At 53.7% G+C, this 19,191-nt stretch overlaps 1 protein-coding gene across 1 annotated transcript in view; it reads right to left on the reverse strand.

Annotated features, from left to right (window-relative positions):
* Nucleotides 1-14,771, reverse strand: part of TGM2 (transglutaminase 2) — a 31,270-nt gene extending 16,499 nt beyond the window's left edge. Inside the window, exons 1-5 of the mRNA XM_072800994.1 lie at nucleotides 14,612-14,771; nucleotides 11,143-11,322; nucleotides 6,331-6,573; nucleotides 2,978-3,096; nucleotides 465-593 (exon numbers count right to left, since the gene is read on the reverse strand). Of these exons, the coding sequence (XP_072657095.1) occupies nucleotides 465-593; nucleotides 2,978-3,096; nucleotides 6,331-6,573; nucleotides 11,143-11,322; nucleotides 14,612-14,621 (681 nt within the window). The 5' untranslated portion in view covers nucleotides 14,622-14,771. The remainder of the gene's footprint in view (nucleotides 1-464; nucleotides 594-2,977; nucleotides 3,097-6,330; nucleotides 6,574-11,142; nucleotides 11,323-14,611) is intronic.
* Between the last annotated feature and the right edge of the window lie 4,420 nt (nucleotides 14,772-19,191).

A 19,191-nucleotide genomic window follows, 5' to 3' on the forward strand; every position in this document is an offset into this window, starting at 1 on the left:
TAGGGAGGTCCCCGCCTCCTGCCCCGCCCCTGACTAAAGTTAGACAGATAGACACCCTCACACCTCCAGCTTCCTTCAGCACTTGCATCAATCATCATCTCTGTGACTCATGCACGTGGTATCTCAGTCCATGTCTGTCTCCTCCCACCCACCCACGAGAATACAAGCTCTCTGAAGTTAGAGACCATACACATCTTATACCCAGCTGTATCCCCAGTGCCTAGGACACGTGGCATCTGATAAATATTTGCTGAATGAGTGAATGAATGAATGAATTGCTTTTAGGGACCACATGACATTACCCTTATTTCTGTAAATCTTGTCTTTCCAAATACAAGCTGTCTTAGCTGAGACTCCTTCATCCCCTGGGTCCCCCCACTAAGCCCAGTGCGGAGTGCAGCCTCCATCATCCCAGGAAGAGGGGAGCCTATGGGGGCCCATCATGGGCCCAGCCACTCACTTACCATGGCGCTCACCACCCGGCCCACATAGATAGGATTGCTGCGGCTGGAGCAGTCACGGCAGGCATCCTTCAGGAACTTGGGGTTCCTGTCCAGGAGCATCAAGCAGATGTCCAGGATTCCATCTTCAAACTGTGTTGGTGGAAAAAAGAGAAGGATGAGGGAAATTAGAAGTCACCTCCTCCAGGGAGCCTGCCCTGAAGCCCTGCAGCTGTAGGTCCTCCCTGTTCTGGGTCTGCAACATTTCTGTGAGGCCAGCTTTGTCTGGCCCAGGATGGGGTGGGATGGGACAGATGACTGAGTCTGTGAGAAAGAGGAAGGGATATATCTGCATTCAGGGCCAGCTGGGGGCTGGGGGTCCTGGGAATCTGGAGTAGAACCCACAGTGTCCCTGGGGCTTCCCTCTCCTCAGAGTCACCTCAGGCCCTTCCACTGCCCCTTTCCCACCTCTCTCTGCCAGTTATCTCATTTCCCCTAAAGCCTGACTCATCCTACACAGCTGATGAGAATCCTCTCCTCCCTCACCCCCCACCCTGACACACTGCTCTGATGGGAACTGAGGGAAATTAAATATATCGCTCCTCTCTTTCCACTGCACCCAGATTAAAATCTAGACTTTTCCCTGTGACCTGCAAGGCCTTTCACAATCTGTGTCCCACCTCATTTCTGACCTCATTATCATTTTTGACCTCATTATCACCACTCATTGCCCCAGGGCCTTTGCACTTACACTTTCCCTTTCTTGGAATGCTCTTCCTGCCACTCTCTGTATGGCTCATACCTTCTCATCCTTGCAACTCAAATGTTATCATTATCAAAAGTAGAACCCTCGCTCCTTGTCATATTATGCTGGACCACCCATCTGACAAGTTCAAAGGTGATCCATTCCCTGCTCCCCACCTCTGTGGTCTTGTCCCAAACCAGGCTTCATCACAAGTCTCCCTCCATGGCTTTAAGGCCTTTTGTGGCTCCCTCTTCCCATCGGCCTGACATTCACAACCCAGACACTGCTGATCTCTCTCGGGACTCCTTCAGACGTCAAGTGCTCCCTGAGCTACTGAATTCTTACAAGGTAAACTTTGCCACCTCTGAACTTTTGCTCATGCAATTCCCTTTGCCTAGTATACTGTGCTTCCATCTCCTCCATAGCCCAGCTCAGATCTTGCCTATTTCTGGAATCACCCTGATTCCCATCAGGAGTTTTTCATTTCCTTCCTCTAGGTCTTATCATCCTGGATTGTGATGGCTTCCGGAAGATTTGCAAGGGCCGTGTCCAATGGCCAACACAAGCCCGGACACAGAATAGGAACTCAGGAAATAAAAGAAAGAATCTGGCTTTGTTCCATTTCTCAGGAGAATACAGAGCCTCAGAATTAGGAGCCAATGTACATTGTGATATATTTTAGGTATCATGCTCATTTCATGTATATCTCACAGCAGGCTACAGGTTCTTGGGCAGATATTTTTGCAATTAGTATACTCAATATTCAGATGTGGAAACTGAGGTCAGAGCCCCACATCATACAGGGAAGACTTCCCTGTGGTCCCAAGGCAGGACTCTGGAGGCCTGACTATGGAAACCTTAACCCAGGGGCTATTGGGAAAAGTCTCCAGGTGAACCCCACCCCAGAAGGCCAATAACCCCCAACACACCAGGAGGTGGAAGGACCAGGAGTGTGACAACTCTTGTTTTATGAGTTTTTGCAGCAGTGTCTCAAGAATATTCGCAGGAGGCTGAATGGCAGAGGAAATAAGATCCTGAATTTGAACCACCAGCCTGGGCTGACTTGCTGGAAGATGAGGAGCCACAGGGAACAGAGATGAGCCATCTAGCTGAGGTAGCCATGCCCTGGCTGCCCCGTAGATTTGTAAGAAATAATAAATGGCTGTCGTTTTAAGCCTATAAGTTTCAGGCTTGTTTGTTATTCAGCAGTAGCTAACTGATACAACCAGTGATTCGCAAAGTATGACCACTGACCAGCAGCATGTGAACCTGTAAGAAATGCAAATTCTCAGCCCACATCCAGACCTACTGAAGTAGAAAGTAGGGGTGACACTCAGTGATCTGTGTTTTAGCATACTTTCTGGTGAGTCTGGCGTATATTTGAGTTTGAGAACCATTGATCTAGGTAATGCTATAAAACCTCCTCTCAGCACACACTTAGCACTTGGTTAGCATTTCTATTATTTTGATGCATGGCCTTGTATATTCCCCTTCTCCCTCCTGGAGCACCCGCTAACACCACAATTCCCCAAAGCTCTCCTAATTCTTTCCCCACTTAGAATCTGGGGCTGCCATTCCCATGATGGGCAGGGTGACCCTTTCTTGTATGACCTCGGGCTTTGCCTGGACCCTCTGTGTTCCTCCAGCCATTTTGGGGCCCTTGAATCCCTGGAAGCATTGGGTGGGCAGCTCTAAGACCAGTTCACACCTCTGTAGCTTTGACCACCTCAGAGCCAGGGCCCAGCACACAGTGTGGCCTGCAGTGGTTGGGAAGGGCAGGATGTGGTCTTACCTGCCCAAAGTTCCAAGGGATGCTTTTGATGAACTTGACTGAACCCTGGTAGATGAAGCCCTGCTGGCTGAGCACGTACTCCCGCCGCTCCTCATCTGAGTCCAGGTACACAGCATCCGCTGGGGATGGGAGGGAAGGGGCCTCAGCTCTGGGTCTGGTAAGGCGCATGGTCCCCACAGACATGGCAGCCAAGGTGCCAAAACCCAGGGCCAGGCTGGAGTCTCAGAGGCCCTTCTATCTTTGAATCAGAAAAGCTAATCATTAATTAATAATCCTATATCCATGAGATAAGGTGTTTTCAGCTAGAATTACCAGTAGCTGCCATTCCTCCAACACTTGTCTATCGTAAGTGTCTGATGTATATTAACATCTAACCTCTGCAAGAGCTTTATGAGAAAGGGACCTTGAAAGCTCCATTTTACAGGCAGGAAAACCGATGCCAATGCAAGAGATAAAGGAGCACTCAGCCAGGAGTCAGGAATCTCCTAGCTGATGCTCACTTATTGTGGGACCCTGGAGAGATCACCTCTCCACCCCCCTCACTGGAGTTCCTGAGGGTAAATGGGATGCAGATTTGAAAGGTGCTTTGCAAGTTAAGCCCTGAGCCAGTGTGAGAAGGACCTTGATTCAAGGCAGAGAGAAAGCCTACTAGGGTCACTGTGGCTCAGGGGAAGTGGGATCTTGTCCAGCTTGGGGTGGGAGGGAGGGGTGGTCAGGGAGGGCTCCTGGAGTAGGTGGCTGGTGAATGCGGTCTTAATAAACGACTAAAATTTAGATCCTTGGAGTCTGGTGGGATGACATTCTAAGCAGAGGACCAGAGAGCACAAAGGGACAGCTGCTAGTATGGCACTTAGTTCCCCATGGCTGATAACCACAGAAAAGAGGGCTGGGGCAGTCGGGGCCAGATGGTGGGAGGTCAAAGGTCAAGCTGGCCTTTACTATCTCCATTTCACAGGTGAAGAAACTGAGGCTGGGAAGAGGACATCTAGAGCCACATTATGACTTTGGTGGACCCTGTGCATTTTTTGTTCCAAATAAATAAATAAATAAATAAATAAAATATTTAATAATACTTAATAATACTTAATATTTAATATGCTTATATATAAGTAAATACATATACTATATTAGTATAATGGCAAATATATTAATATTACATATTAAAACATATTCTCTGACCTAAACTTTCACTTTTTCTTCTGATTTTAAAAGAAATCAAAACATTTTTACAGGTCCCTAAAAATACTGTGCCACTGGCCTGGAATGCAGCTGCTCCAGCCCCTTGGGGCCCTGGACTCTGTCGGCCCTGTGCTCTCTCAGGCCCCATCTGCAGCCCCCACAGGCAAATGTGAAAGTGGCCAAGCAACTTTTGTCTTATATATCCTGTGCTGGGGCTCTGAGGACTGTAAGAAAAATTAGCCTTCTGGAAAATGAACTCTGTAGTAATAAGTCAGCTGACAGTGTGGAAGAACGAAAGAGAAAGGGAAACTCATGGTGTTTCGTCATGGGGCTGAGAGTCATGGGGCTGAGAGCATTGTCGCCACCTGGACCCAGGTGTCAAGGACCGTGCCCTCCTCCCAGCTCTGCCGGTCAAAGTGGGGGCCTTGGGGGACCAGAGGTCCCACACCTAATTGCCACTCGCTCCCGTCCTCCTTCCTGTCCTTACTGAGCTCAGAGATAGAAGGATCTCGTTTCAGGGGCAGGTCCCAAAGGGACAGCAGAGTTCCCACCCAACACCCCCACCTCCACCGAGGGAGGCCAGCTTCCTGGCTCCACAGGGCCAGCTCCACACCCCCTCCACGCTCCCACCCTGAGATGTCAGGTCACTTTAGTCACTGTGCTGCTTGGCTGACAGCCACGCTAACCCACAGGGTGAGGATGGGGCAGGGCTGGAGGAAAGGCCAGAGGAAGGGGCTATCCCCAGAACTTTGCTCCCTGTTCCCTGAACTCCGAAACCCTGCAGTGTGGGTGAATGGGGGGCCACCGGCATCTTCCTGCTGCCGGGAGGGATGCCATGGGCCTGGCTGCCAACTCTCTGTAAGCTCTGCAGATTGACAAAATCAAAACAAGTACAGCGAGGTCCGGCAAGGCCGCTTCTGTCCTGAGCAACCATTCCATGTGGCCCCAGGGCATGTGAACAGGGTGCTCCATGTCATACCCTTCCTGGGAGGATCCACTGGGGCCCACCTCATGTCCCTGGGTGGAGTCCTGATCAACGAACTGTCTACACTGGCAAGATACGGGGCACTCGGGGATATTAAAAAGAAGAAGTCGGGGTGCTTGGGTGGCTTAGTCAGTTAAGCAGTTAAGGGTCTGCCTTTGGTTCAGGTCATGATCCCAGGGTCCCGGGATCATTGGCTGTTGGGCTTCCTGCTCAGCAGGGATCCTGCTTCTCCTGCTCCCTCTGCTCCTCCCCCACCCTGCTCATGGGCACACACTCTCTCTCGAATAAATAAAAATCTTTAAAAAAGAAAGAATGAATGAATGAACAAACAGATGTGTATGTACACCAGTGTGGAAAGATCCCCAGGATGTATGGTAGAGGGAAAAGTGAAATAAGTTGTGGGTTGATGGATACCGTGTGATCCTTTTATGGTTAAGAGGGACAGAGAAACCCATTACTGCGGCAATGTCTCCAGGCACATCAAATCTAAGGAGATGGGTCCCCTAAGACAACTAATAATGCTGTTCCCCAAGGAGGAGAGTCAGAGTGGGGGCTGTTTCCCTGCAGTACTTAAAGCTTATATAAAGAGGACATCCTCGTGTCTTACTGTTATAATTAAAAATAAAAGCCAAAATATGTAGAAGAGAAAATAAAAAAATATTTCTCCTCAACTATGTTATAAAATGCCCCAAAATGGAGAAGAAAAAAACAAAGCAGCAGCCCAGCAAGAAGCTGGCTGTCTGATACTTGGAGAGGCCAGAATTTGTGGCTGGGCCTGGGCTTCGAGGAGGGACACCCCATTCTTAGGCTGGGGCCCACCCACAAGGCCTATCTCTCTGTCTCGCTGTGCAGGAGCAGGAAGGAAACTGTGAACCCAAGACACCTCCATGCCCAGGTCAGAACTCTAGGGGCACACGTGGGCCTCAGACATGGGGTGAGATGCCTTGGGAGCTGTGGGGCCTTGGGCACGTCATTTTGCTTCCAAGTGCCTGTCTCTTCCTGTGTCAGGGAGTAAGAAGAGTACTCACATTACAGGGCTTCTGTGGGATGGGAGCGTGGGCCTACATGGAGGGGAGCTTCACTCTATCCGCTTTGTTGTCTCTTGCGCCCCATTCCCCGCCACCCTCAGTGCCCCATGGCTGGTGTAGCCCTGTCCCCCACCCCCACCCCCCTGGATCGTTAGGCTCACCTGGGCACCAGCTGTTGAAGAGCAGAGTGAAGTGGCCCAGCACGAAGCTGGAGCCCTGGTAGCCGGTGGAGGCCTCCAGGCTGAGGCGGTACAGGCCGACCGGGGCGTTAGGCGGGGTGCTGAGCTGCAGCGAGAGGACGCTGTCCTGCTGGTCCATCACCACGGCCGTCCAGGCACCCTCCTCCACAGCACTGGACAGGGAGAAGCGGGCCTTGGTCCCGGCCTCCTCGCTGGGGTCTGGGCCTGACAGACAAAAGGCAATGGCTGTGAGCCCGCCGTGGCCGGCGGGGAGGGAGCCAGGCTGGCAGGGGCCAGGCCCATGCCGGGGGTCCCAGGGGCCCGGCTCTGACGCCTAGTCCTGCTGCGGACCATTGAGGGAACTTTTTGGCAAGAGGTTTCGTTTCCCGGAGACTTGGTTTCCTCATCTAGAAAGTGGGGATCGGACCCCAACCTTGCGGGGTCCTTCTGTGAGAAGGTGTGAAACGCCCCAGGCACACAGCAGGTTCCCAAGCAGACGGATTTCTCCTGGGAGAGGGGACAGCTCAGCCTGGGGCAGGGTCTCAGTCACAAGCCTGTCCCCTTCTCTGGGCTCCGTGTGCCTACCTGTGGCACGAACAGGAATCCTTGGGGAGCATCCCCACCTGGGTCCTTTATGGGCTAGGGTGCAGCTTCCCCTTTCAAAAGCTCAGACTTTGAGCAGGATAGGACCTTGGTCCTCCTCTGATGTCTCCATGGGAGCCTGTCTGAGAGGCCCCTCTCTTCGGGTGCTGGCTGTCTCCCCAGTGTCCCCTCTGGCTTTTGACCTCCGTGTCTCCATGGGAAGCTCCAAGGCGGAGTCATGACCACCCCTCTACCCCCACCCCACAGCCTTTTACACTTCATGAAGTGCCTTGGCACTTCCTGCTGCCCCTGAGACCCCCTGTACAGGTAAGAAAACTGAGTCTCAGAGAGAGGAGAGTCTCCCAAGGATATCCCAGGGCAAAGTTAGCATCTGAGCCCGGGTCTCTAGACTCTGGGCTGTCCTCCACAGTGCTTCTCACGCCCATGCTCCTTCGAAGGGCTCTTGAAGGCCCAGTGAGACAAGGAGCTTGCCTTCAGCTCCTCTGCTTTTTCTGGTGGGGGGAAGGCCCTGCCCATGCAGGCAGGTCTGAGTCATGGGAGGGCAAGGAGGGGCTGGTCATCCACTTTGGACTTGGGTGGCTGAGAGGAGAAACAGAACCTTCTCTGCCTGGTTGGGCAACTGCCCAGGAAAGTTTATTTTTATTCTTCAATCTCCCTCCCTGTAGCTCTGCCCACCTGCTGCTGACAGTATGGGGGCCTGTGCACTGAGGGGTTCCCTCCCTGCACCCCACCCCCTCCTCTCAACCCTCCAGCCCCACCCACACCCAGGCCCAAATATAACCCTGAACTAAGAGGCATGACACAGGCTTCCAGGGCCCTGTCTGGGTGCCAGGAGTCGGCTGTAAGCCTTTAAATGCTCCTGGCAGCTGGGTAGCACTGGGCCCCCAAGAGCCAGCTGGGGTCTGGTTCCCCTACTCAGAGTGCTGTGTAACCTGGGCTAAGTCACCAGGCCTCTCTGATTGGCAATTTTCTCATCAAAAAAGAAAATAGGCTTAGAACTCATGTCTGGGAAGGTCTGATTCTCGGTCTGAAGCTGGCTCTGTGACCCCGGACAAGCTATTTTGCATCCCTGTGCCTCAGCTTCCTCATCTGTAAAATGGGCTTAGTTACAGGCAATTACAAATACCTCCTCTTAAGGTCACTGTAAAGCTTAAAGAGATAGCAGTACATTGCATGGTGCCTGGCACCCAGTAAGCGTTCAATAAATGATAGCTATTGTTTGTTATCGTCATTCCCACATCCTAGCACAGTTTAGAGGACCTGCAGAGACTTCATAGAAAGCATTCCAGACAGTGACTAGCATGGTAATCATGCAGGGTACGTGAGCATTCCTCCGTGGCACCAAAAGTTGCTATTAAAAGTCAGAATCCTCAGGCCAAACGACGGATTTTGAGGACTGGAATGAAATGTAGAAATAAACTCGTTCAACTGAATCACTTTACAGATAGGGAAACTGAGTCCGAAAGGGACCAAGTCAGGGCGACCACATGGCCCAGTTTGCCTGGGACAGTCCAAGTTCACAGCTGTGGCCCTGGCATAAATCTCGATGGTGCTCTTTCATTCTCCGAAATGCCCCTGTTTGGACAATTGATGATCTGGTCACCATGGTAAGAGCCTGGGCCAGGGCCCACGGCCACTGTCACTGTCAACATACCACCGTCAAGCACAGATCAGGAAACACATTTCCCTTTCTCCCCATCCTGGGGCAACTGTGCACACATGCACACCCCTTTCTTCTAAAGGGCCCTGGGCAAGGGGTGGAGGGATGAGGACAGGCTGTCCCCCTTGTCCCACCACTGTGCCTGTAAGCTGGCTTCGGATACTCACTGGCTGCCGTGCCACATGGTATTCTTTGTGGGGCCGGAGATGCTTCAGGGACCTCTCTGGGCCTAAATGACCTGGAGAGTGAGGAGTCCTGGGGACTCTCCTAGACCGTGGTTGGTGGAGGTTGGGGAGTGGGGAGTGGATGAGGGGAAACTTCCAGAGGAAAGCCATCTTATAAACCTCATAAAAGTTCTTTCCATTTCTTCAGGCTGACCTCACTCCCACCCCACTCACCCTCCCAACCCTAGCCCCCTCCCTCATTCCCATAATAGGAATGGTGTTTGTCTATTGTGGTCTGTACCCCATAACAGAGCCTGTCAGGTCTCCCAACTATCTGGGCGAAACACACAGCCCCTCGGAGTGTGCAGGGTCAGGCCACATACTCTGCTGGCTGAGTGACCTTCCCCAGCTCTCTCCCCTCTCCGGGCCTCAGTTTCTCGAAAGAGGTAGGCCAGGCTGATCCCAAGCTAGAATGTTCCAGCATAAGAGCAGGGTGCCCAGGCTAGGCCTGGGGCTGGGTGCTAATTGCAACCAGGCTTTGAGGTGAAAGGTCTGGCTTCCTGGTATTGTCCCTGAGGCTTTCCCAGCCCATCGGAGTTCTTGGTAACTCAGACAGGAAAGCTGTGTGCCTGCAGAGATAGAGTGCCTTCTGAGACTGCCTGCCAGGGCTGCGGAGGTGATCAGGGCAGATTGGCTAGGGCTTGAGATAAGTCGGTGGACACTGGAGAACAGAGATTAGTTGCTGGGTTGGGAAGAGCAGCTGTCCCTACCCCAACCCTGAACCTAGGGCCTAATTACCTGGCACCAGCCTGCCTAGATGAATAGAGGAGAAGAAAGAAAGGGGCTGCCTTGAGAGTGGGGGAAGAGAAAGAAGGTGGGAAGTCACAGGTAGCCCCCACCAGCAGCTCCTCTACTGTTCCCTTTCATAGAGGACTGTCAGTCCACAGCAAGGCCAGGGGTGGAATCCTGCTTTGTCCCTCACTCACTGTGTGACCTGGGCAAGTAAGTTGACCTTTCTGAGCCTCAGTATTTTCATTGGTAAAACACGATCTCATTATGCTTCGGAGACGGGAGGATTTAGGACGAGCATGCATATGGTGGGTGCTCTACAGCTGCTGTGATTCTCCTCATCCCAAGCCTGGCTCTTCTCAGGGTATCCTGTTATGCATTACAACCTTCCACTTTACAGAAAAAGAAACTAAAAAAAAAAGAAAAGAAAAGAAAAAGAAACTGAGACTAGAAAGATCAGAAGTTCCTGGAGGCTCCTTAGGTCAGTTAAAAAGGGCGCCAAAGGTTCTGGTTGTGTGTCAGAGGGGGCACCCCTGGATAGTGGGTGTATCCCGCCAGAAGGGGAAGGGGAGGGAGGAAAGGCCTGGGGTGGATATCCAGGGCCAGTCTGCAGGCGCATTGATAAGCCTTATCACAGGGCTGCCAGGTAAATACAGGCCTCAGCCTGTTTGCGGCTCTCTGTGCCCTCATAGGTCTCAGAAAGAACTGACCTTTCTCACCCTTGAGCAGAGTCCCAGCCAGGCAGCCCCTAGCTGACCTCAAGGGAGTGGTTCCCTCTAGAAGCCAAATCCAGAGATTTGGCATTCAAGGCCCCTTTCCCTGGAGTGGCAACTCAAGAAGACTGTGCATGGGGCATCTGTGGATAGGGTGGCTGGGGCCTCAATGTCCCTTTACCCATGCCTGGACCCCCTGGAGCAAGAGCAGCAACAGCTGCTAATGTCTACAAGGCCCTCCCCCCAATGGCAAGCCCTTCCCCCCTAACAACCCTCCACCACGAGTGCTTTGCATAGGATAAAACTCAAGCTCGGAGAAGCTTAGCAACTTGCCCAACGTCACACAGCAAGTAGGTAGTTCAGTCTGCACCAGGGCCCAGGTCTGTCTGTCTGTCAGCTCCCCAGCCTGAGGCAGCCCCTTGAGGCTTGGAGAAGGAACTATGGGAATATGAAATGCTCCCCTCAGAGAGACAGAGCCAACTGGGTTCTCTCCACCACCTGGACCCGATGGGGTTGGTCCGGCTCTGTGGATTTGGGGAAGTAGCTGTTGGAAAGCTGTTTTGATGTGGGGAAGAGCGGGCAGGATCTGGATGGACCTTTGTGGTAGGCAGCTGAGCCCCATCCCTTGGTGATAACAGGTTTTCGGAACCCGGGTGTGCAGCCCTCTTGTTTATGAGGCTGCGTGGCCCCGGGCATCATCCCTCCACTCTCTGGACCTCAGCTCCCTCATCCGTTAAATGGGGCTGCTGGCTGCTAGGAACTCCTTGGGGGGCAGAGGACCGGAGCCACGTGCCCCACTGTCAGGGGACCGGGAATCCCAGAACAGAGCAGGTCAGGCCGGGCGAGGGGCTGTGGAGCTACTCACCCGTCACGGCGCTGAAGGTGAGGCTGTCCACACTGGACTCATAGCTGCGGCCGGTGAAGTGCAGGGTCAGCCAGAAGGGCTGGCCCCGCCGCACCACCAGCCTCCCCTGGCACAGGCCAGCCGTGTGGTGGTCACGGCCATTGGCTTCCAGCTCCAGGTCACATTTCTCGAGAACCAGATCTACGGAGACAGTGGGAGCGGCGTGAGCCATGGTGGGTGGCCTCCGTCAGCCGGTTGTGATGCCAGGACTCCCGGGACGTGGGGACCCCCGGGGCCATCGGGGAGCCAGCCCTCTCTAGAGAAAGGCTACCAGCCTGCCCCCTCCCCATCTCCCAGCCCGCCCTGTCTCCCCGGGACTAGCCGGGCCACACATCCCCAACTCTTGACCATGACCAGGTCACAAGGTCGTGCCCACTGGGGCGTGTTGGGAGAGGTCTCTGACACCTTCCAGCCATGTGATCTCGGGCAAGTCCACTTTCTGGGCGTCACTTTGCTCCCCTGTCCACAGGACCCTCGGGTATACGGTGCCTGGCACGTCACACATGCTTACTTCAACGTGAGCTATTCTGGTATTACTGAAGGATTCTCTTGGCAAAAATGAGGTGGGGAACAGTAGGTTATTTGGCGTGGGTTATTTGCACGGGCTCTACCTTTTAGGTTCAATTTTCAATTTACCGGCAATATGGAGTAAGGAACGTGTTCAGCAGAGCGCTGGGACGCAATCGACAGAAAGAGACAACTGGGAGACAACTGGCGGAGGGGCCGGTTTCCTTAACAAATAAATTGCATGGAGAAAAACATAGTCGAAGGGAGAAACTATAGTTTAAGAGAAACTAAAGAGACATTTGGGCTTACTGTGCTGTGCGGGCCTCCTCTGGATCTTGATTTTTTTTTTTTTAAGATTTTATTTATTTATTCATGAGAGACACAGAGAGGGGGAGAGAGAGAGAGAGAAAGAGAGAGAGAGAGAGAGAGAGGCAGGGACACAGGCAGAGGGAGAAGCAGGCTCCATGCAGGGAGGCGGATGTGGGACTCGATCCCAGAGCCCCAGGATCACGCCCCCCGCCGAAGGCGGTGCTAAACCACTGAGCCACCCGAGCTGCCCTGGATCCTGATTTTGAAAATAAACTATTCTAAACTTCTCTCTACTTTGATCTATGTTCAGCATTCTCCATAATAAAAAGGTTTTTAAAATGACGGGGCGGGTGGGGGGTGGGGGCGGGGTTTGGCGTCTTCTGGACCTACGTTTTGATCCTACTGTGCTGCTGTGTGATCCTGGGCAGGTCTCTCTCCCTCTCTGGGCCTCCTCTGAAGTCTCAAAAGGCTGCTGTGAGGACTAGGAGAGGAGGTTGTGCACCCTTTCCCCAAGGCCTGGCCCAGGGCACAAGTCGGGCATGTGAAAGCTCTGTTTATAGTTTCAGAGGGAGCTGAAGACCAGGGCGGAGGCCGGGGAGGCCGGGGCAGTGGTTGGTGGAGGTCTGAGGGAAGCGCAAACCTCATAAATCTTGACCAGCTCAAGGTCACGATTAGGAAGAGTTGTGGGTTCTTTGGAGAGTGTGTGGTCCAGCGGAGGCCAGGGGCACGGTTTGCCCACAGTCACCCAGCAACTGGGTCCTTCCACTGGGGCATCGACCCGGGTCCCTTGCCTTCTGCCAAGGAATATCCCAGAGCATCCAGTGACTGCTGAGGGAGGGCTCTGACATGGCTCATCTCCACTCACACCTCACAGCCACTCTGCCCACACAGGTACAAGCACCCCTCCACGGCACAGAGGGAGGTCCCACGGCAAGCGGAGGCCTTGGGATTTGAATGCAGGGCTGTAGGTTGGGGATCCTGTACTTGGAAGCCACCTCATTCACAGCTCAGGGTTTGTCCTCCATCCCCCCACTCCTTCCTTCCCCTCCTTCCACCCCTGTGTTGTTCAGATGTGGGACCTCCCCCGCCTCCAGGGAAAACTTCCTGCCGCCCTGCTGGGGTGGGGAAACACTGTTTCTGGAAACTTCTATCCCAGAAAGTTTAAGCAGGAAAGAGACCACCAATGTCTCTTGGGAGACCAGACAGAGATGGTCAGTTCCTGGGCTGGGGCAGGTGGGGTGATTTCTTGGGTGATTCTCTGAAGAAGGATTTCCAGAAATCACACCCAGCTCCAAAGGTACAGAAAACACTGAGCAATAAGATCACAGGATTTCTGCACTGAGAAAGGACCCGAGGTCTTCCAGGCCAGTGGGACCCCTGTAGGAAGTAGCCACTGCGGTAAGAGGGCACGTAGCTTATCACAACGGGAACCTCCAGGGTCTCCCGGCCCCACGGAGCCTCTCTTGGGGACAGGGATGGGAAAATGCAGTGCAGACAAGTGGCCACCTAGGTCACCCATTACAGCCAGCACTGAGCTGGTTTTCAATCCCATATGTTGGGGAGCAGATCCCAGAGAGGGACAGAGGGGACTCAAGGTCACATAGCAGGTCAGGCAGGTCCCGGTGCCTCCCTCCCTTCCCTTCTCCATAGACACCCCCCCCCCCCCCCCGCCACGTCCCTCCTCATTCCTTCTCCCCCCTCCGGCACCTCCTTCCAGGGACCGCCGTGTGCAGAGACCATCTTCAAATGGACTTGACCCAAGAGTTAGCCACCCCACAGGGGCCAGCAGCATTAGTGCACTGACAACCTCCACTGCAGAAATCCCTCCCCGCCCCTGTGTGTGTGTGTGTGTGTGTGCATGTGCGTGTGCATGTGCGTGTAGGGGGGCGGGGAGCAGGTAAGAAACTAATCACGCCCCTTCTCCACTCCTCATGGCTCTCACAGATATATCAGGAGCTGGCAGTGCCATCCATTTTACAGGAGGGAAAACAGAATCAACAAGTGGCCAAAGACCAGAGTCGCAGAACCGGAGGGCTGGAGGGACCTTAGAGAGCAGGTCTGCCTTCAGCCCAGGTCCCCATCAGGTGCTGGAACCTCTGGCCACCGGGGCCAAGGAGTCGGCCAGGCATCGCTTGCACACCACTAGGGAGGACGTGCACACCTCCTCCCAGCGGGCAGGAGCTAACCAGAGCCAAGTGTTCTGAGGCCGGGCCAGACCCCTCCGCATAGCTTTGTGCCGCCGGGCACGCAGCAGGGACCCAGCCTCACTCATTGACTGAGGACAAGTGACAGCGATTCAGTGGCCCAGTACTTTACAGTTCACAACACACCTTCATGTTGCCTCATCTGATCCAGGGAGGCAGGGGTTAATGATCCTGCCCTGGGGATGGGGAAAGTAAGGGCCCACGCTGGGCCAGGACTGGGACCCAGGCCTTCTCACCCAGCCCCGCCTTCCCGTCACTCCCAAACTGGGGACTTAGGGACTGAGCCCCACCCCGCCCCCCGCCAGGTGTTTATCACCCCCTCCCATGGCAGAGGCAGGACCACTGAGACTGGGGAGGGATGGCCAGGTGCAGGGCACCCCAGTGGTGGTGGCGCTGACCCTCATACTCACCCTCGGCCATGGTCAGGTGGTGGCGGTGGCTCCTCTGCCTGGTGGCTGGACCCTGCAAGTGCGACCACTGTCGGGCGAGCACTGGCAAGCCTGGGAGAGATGTGAACTTATAGCCCTCGTTGGGCGGGCAGGGGGCGGGGCCGCCGCCGAAGGCGGGGACCTGGTGGGGCCACCTTTGCCCAGGCTGGGCCCAAGCTCTCGGCTGCCCCGCTCCGCCAGTTAGGGTGCCCCCAGGGGCAGGAGCCCGAGGGAGGGAGGGAGCAGTGGATGGGCAAGGGCGCCCCCTGGGGGAGTGGATAGAGCAGCAAGGGGACAGCGAGATGCAATTAGACCGGGACACACAGGCACACCTAGACACATAATCAGACCTCGGGTAATAGAGACACTTAGGCACAGAGATGTACACACGCAGGTACAGACACAGAGTTACAGCAGGACACAGCTTACCTGGATACACAGACGTGGATCAAACCCAGATCCAGAAGACACACGTGTGTGTACACACACACATTCACTCAAATAAAGATATAGAGGGACACAGACACACAATCAGAGGCATTGGGATGTAGACACTCAGTGACACAGACACACCCCAGCAGATACAACAGACAAACCCCGACACACAGACCCTGTGACATGAATGCAAAATCAGATTAGAATCAGACACACACACACACACACACACACACACACAATCAGAGACACACGCCAGGACATTGATACAGCCAGATACACACGGCTGGGTCCCCATCCAGAGCCACCCACAGATAAGCAGGTATCCAGGTGCACCCAGCTCACAGACAGACCTCACAGACACTGACACATCATCACCAGGTGTGGACACAGAAGCAGAATGGGGCACCCGTAGACACACGAGCCTGCACATATTCAGAGGGACCCACATGCAGACGCGGACTCAGGTGCAGACATGCAGACAGGCCCACGAAGACAGGTACACCCACACCTCTGGTAGCCAAGCTATGATCTGACACTCCCATCCACCCCTCAGCCCCCCTCAACATCCATGCACCCATCGGGCCACTTACGCCTCTCGCCACCCGCCCTCCCCCCCACTTCACTGAGCTTCCTTGCAGATCCACCATGTGTCAGAAGGGACCAAAGCCAAACTTCCAGGGACTCAGCCTCTGGCCCCTGGACCCCAGCACCCAAGCTGTGTGTCTCTAGCTCCCCAGCCTTCTGTGCTTCTTACCTGCCATGAGACCTGAGCAGGGAGGGTCCCTGGAGAGACTGGGGCCTGTCCGCCTCCCCCAGTTGTTGTCTTTTTTCTAGAACAAATTCCTTATCTACCGTTGGATCTGGACTACCAAACTGGCCTTTGTTTCATTCCTGTGTGGCACAGTGCAAGGAATAAACCCATGTTCTTTTAGTGGATGTTTGTCCCTGGGCCCAGTGGGCTCTGCCCGGGGTCTCAGTGAGCAAATCCATAACCCAGGGCTGACCCATAAAATATAACCCTGTGAGCGAACCTTGTAATTGCCCCATTTTATAGATATGCAGATTTTGTTACAAAAACTCTTTCCTGCAACTGGTAAGAGATCAGAGGGAGAAGCAAGGTGAGTGGGCATCAGTCAAGAAACCGTTTTTATTTTATTTTCTTTATTTATTCATGAGAGACACAGAGAGAGAGAGAGAGAGAGAGAGGGAGAGAGAGAAACAGAGACACAGGCAGAGGGAGAAGCAGGCTCCCTGCAGGGAGCCCGACGTGGGACTCGATCCCGGGACTCCAGGATCACGCCCTGGGCCAAAGGCAGGCACCAAACCACTGAACCACCAGGGATCCCCTAGAAACCCAGTTTTGAGTCCCACTCTGACCCAGAACAGTTGTGTGGCCACGGGCAGGGATTTGGGCTCTCTGAGCCTCAGTTTCCCCTCTGTAAAATGGGGACCTAGAGTAAGACTCCACTCAAATGACTGAGGTTGGACAGCAAGTAGATAAGGAGCACTTGACAAATGGAGTCCCTGAGTTTGGGAACAAAAATGCCAGTGTCCCAAAATCTGGCCAGGAGGGACAGGTGAGCTCAAAGAGAAACAGGAGGCCCGAGCACAGTCAGGCTTTGCAAAAGAAGCTCTGCAGGCTGCATTTTTCTACAATCCTGCCCTTCCCTGCCCCAATCAAAGGGTAGATTTTGCTTTTGTCTGCTATTTTCTGTTTGGAAATGATGGGTTCTTCTTCACTTGGGACTAATTTCCCTTTGTTGCTTCTGGGAGCTCCCTGGAGGACAGGAACCCAGTTGAGTCTTTTCAGAATACCCCTCAGGTTGTTCTTGGTAAGGGGCTTGGCACAGAGCCCCGGGCCTGTCCCCGACCCAGATAGCTGCCTCTTCTTCCTTCCTCTCCCCTTTCCAGAGAACTGAGGCCACCTGAGTGATGCAGTGACTTGAGCAATCAAGGGACAGTTGGGGTCAGCTGGTTTCCAGGAAATGGCAGGCAGGGGCCAGAGCCCAGGCTGGGCCTAAACACGTGAATTCCAGGCCTGGTGACCAGGGGGCCCCTTGCCCCACTCTAGGCTTCAGTTTTCCTGTTTGTTCAGAGGGGCCGGGAAACCCTGCCTTGTTTTCCCTTATTGGACAAGTAAGGATTCAAAACTCCACTTTACTAAAGGAAAAACAGAGGCCCAGAGCAGGTGATAATGGGCTCAAGGTCTTCAAAGAGTATAGGCAGGGCTCTTCATCATCCTCTGCGGGAGAAGTGCCGTGCAATGGTCAGATGGGGAGCACCTGAGATCACTCTTGGCTGTGTGTGACTCTGGGCAATTACTAGACTTCTCTGAGGCTTGGTTTCCTCCTCTACAAAATGGGTATAACAAGGAGCCCCACCTCTGGGGATCAGAGACGAAGTCTGTTCAGTAGTAAGCACAATGGCAAGTGCCCAATAAATGTTACCTAAGGTTTTTTTAATGATGATACCATCAAGAATCAGGACTCCCCTTCTTTCATAAAAGGGATAGATAGTCTTATGTGTAAGTAAAGCAGGTTGCAGGCAATGTAGAACATTCGGGGTAGAGGTGCTCAAACTCCCCACAGTCTAGGTAAGTCTTATAGCCAGGGTCACTGACGGATGCCTAAACCCCACCATTAGAGAGATCATTCCTCCGCCTCCCTAAGGATCTCCAAGCCTCAAGGTAGAGACAAAGGTGAAGTCTGAGAACTTTTGAATAGCCCCTGGCCAGTCTGCTGTGGCATTTAAACCTCACAGTATGGTCTTCATCATTTGTTAAATAAGGAAACTGATGCTCAGAGCAGGGAAGTGACTTGCCCAGGGTCACACAGTCAGGAAGTGGGGGCTTGGAACTCGGGCTTGATTCAAAAGCCTGTGCTGGCTCTTCCATGGTTCAGAGGGCTGTCCTATTCCACATGGCCCCCCAGGGGTGGGGCCTCAGGGACCTGGGTCATGTTCAGTCCTACAGTCCTTGGCAAGTGAGGCCTCCGAGGGCAGGGGTCCATGCTTATGAGCCATGGTGTCTGGTGTAGATTCAATAAATGTTTATGGCATGAGAGAAGGAGGGTTGAGTCAGAGAGAGTTGAAGGAAGAATGGGTGACTATCACCTTATATGTTTATTGATATTTCTGTTTTCTGTGATTGCCCATTTTTCTGCTGATCATTCAGCAGAAAAAATTCAGAATGTAGAAGAGTTTAGAGATTTTCCTATTCAAAAGTTTATGACTGATTTCTTTGAAGCTTTGGAAAGAAGGAAGGAAAGGAAGAAAAGAATAAGCTTCAGAGAGTTTGGGTAAACTGCCTGAGGTCACACATCACAGCGGGGCTCCTAGGCCCTGGTTGGACTCAGTCATTTCCCCCAAGGACAAGGGATCCCCAGGCCAGAGATGGCTCTGGAGGGCTGAGCTGGAAAGAGAGGGAGGGCAGGGCAGTAGCGGGTGGGACCATGATAGGGCATTTGAAGGCCTCAATTTTTCTACCAACTGATGACTAATGACAGATGAGCAGTGTCTGGCATGAGGGAGCCCAGGGGAGAGCAGGGCCAGACTCCCCTGAGGTGGAATGGGGTGAGGTAGGGGTATTAGGACAGGGGACTTATGAAAATGTCAAGGCACAGGCGTGACCTTTCAACTGGTGGCCTGTCTAGGGCTGGGATCTGGGTGGCCTGGGGATGGGGAGCAGAGAACAGAGTGCCCGACTGGGAAGGGCCCTCCCAGTGTGTCCATTTTACAGGTGGAAGCGCTGACCCGGCCATCTTATCTGCAGCTCTGCCCTCACAATGCCCCTTAGCTCTGTGACTGTGGCCACTTTGGTTCCCCTTGGTGGGGCTCCAGTTTCAGCTTCTGTGAAAGCAGGAATCACAGGCCAGACCTCACAGGACTGCCGTGATGATGAGGGGAGCCGTGGGGCCAAAAGGAGCCTTCTGAGGAGCTGCCTGCACGGCCCCTCCCTGCTGAAATACCTCAGGGCCAAGTCAAGCTCTTTGCCTGGCTTTCGGAGGACAGATCTGGCCCAACATACCCTCCAATCTCATCACGCATATCTGCACCCTCCAGCCTCACCAGGCACACTACCAGCCCCAGACACACCCCGAGGTTATCTGCCTCTGGGCCTTTGCTCG

The sequence above is a fragment of the Canis lupus genome, chromosome 26 (genome assembly GCF_048164855.1).
Source record: "Canis lupus baileyi chromosome 26, mCanLup2.hap1, whole genome shotgun sequence".
Lineage (NCBI taxonomy): Eukaryota > Metazoa > Chordata > Mammalia > Carnivora > Canidae > Canis > Canis lupus.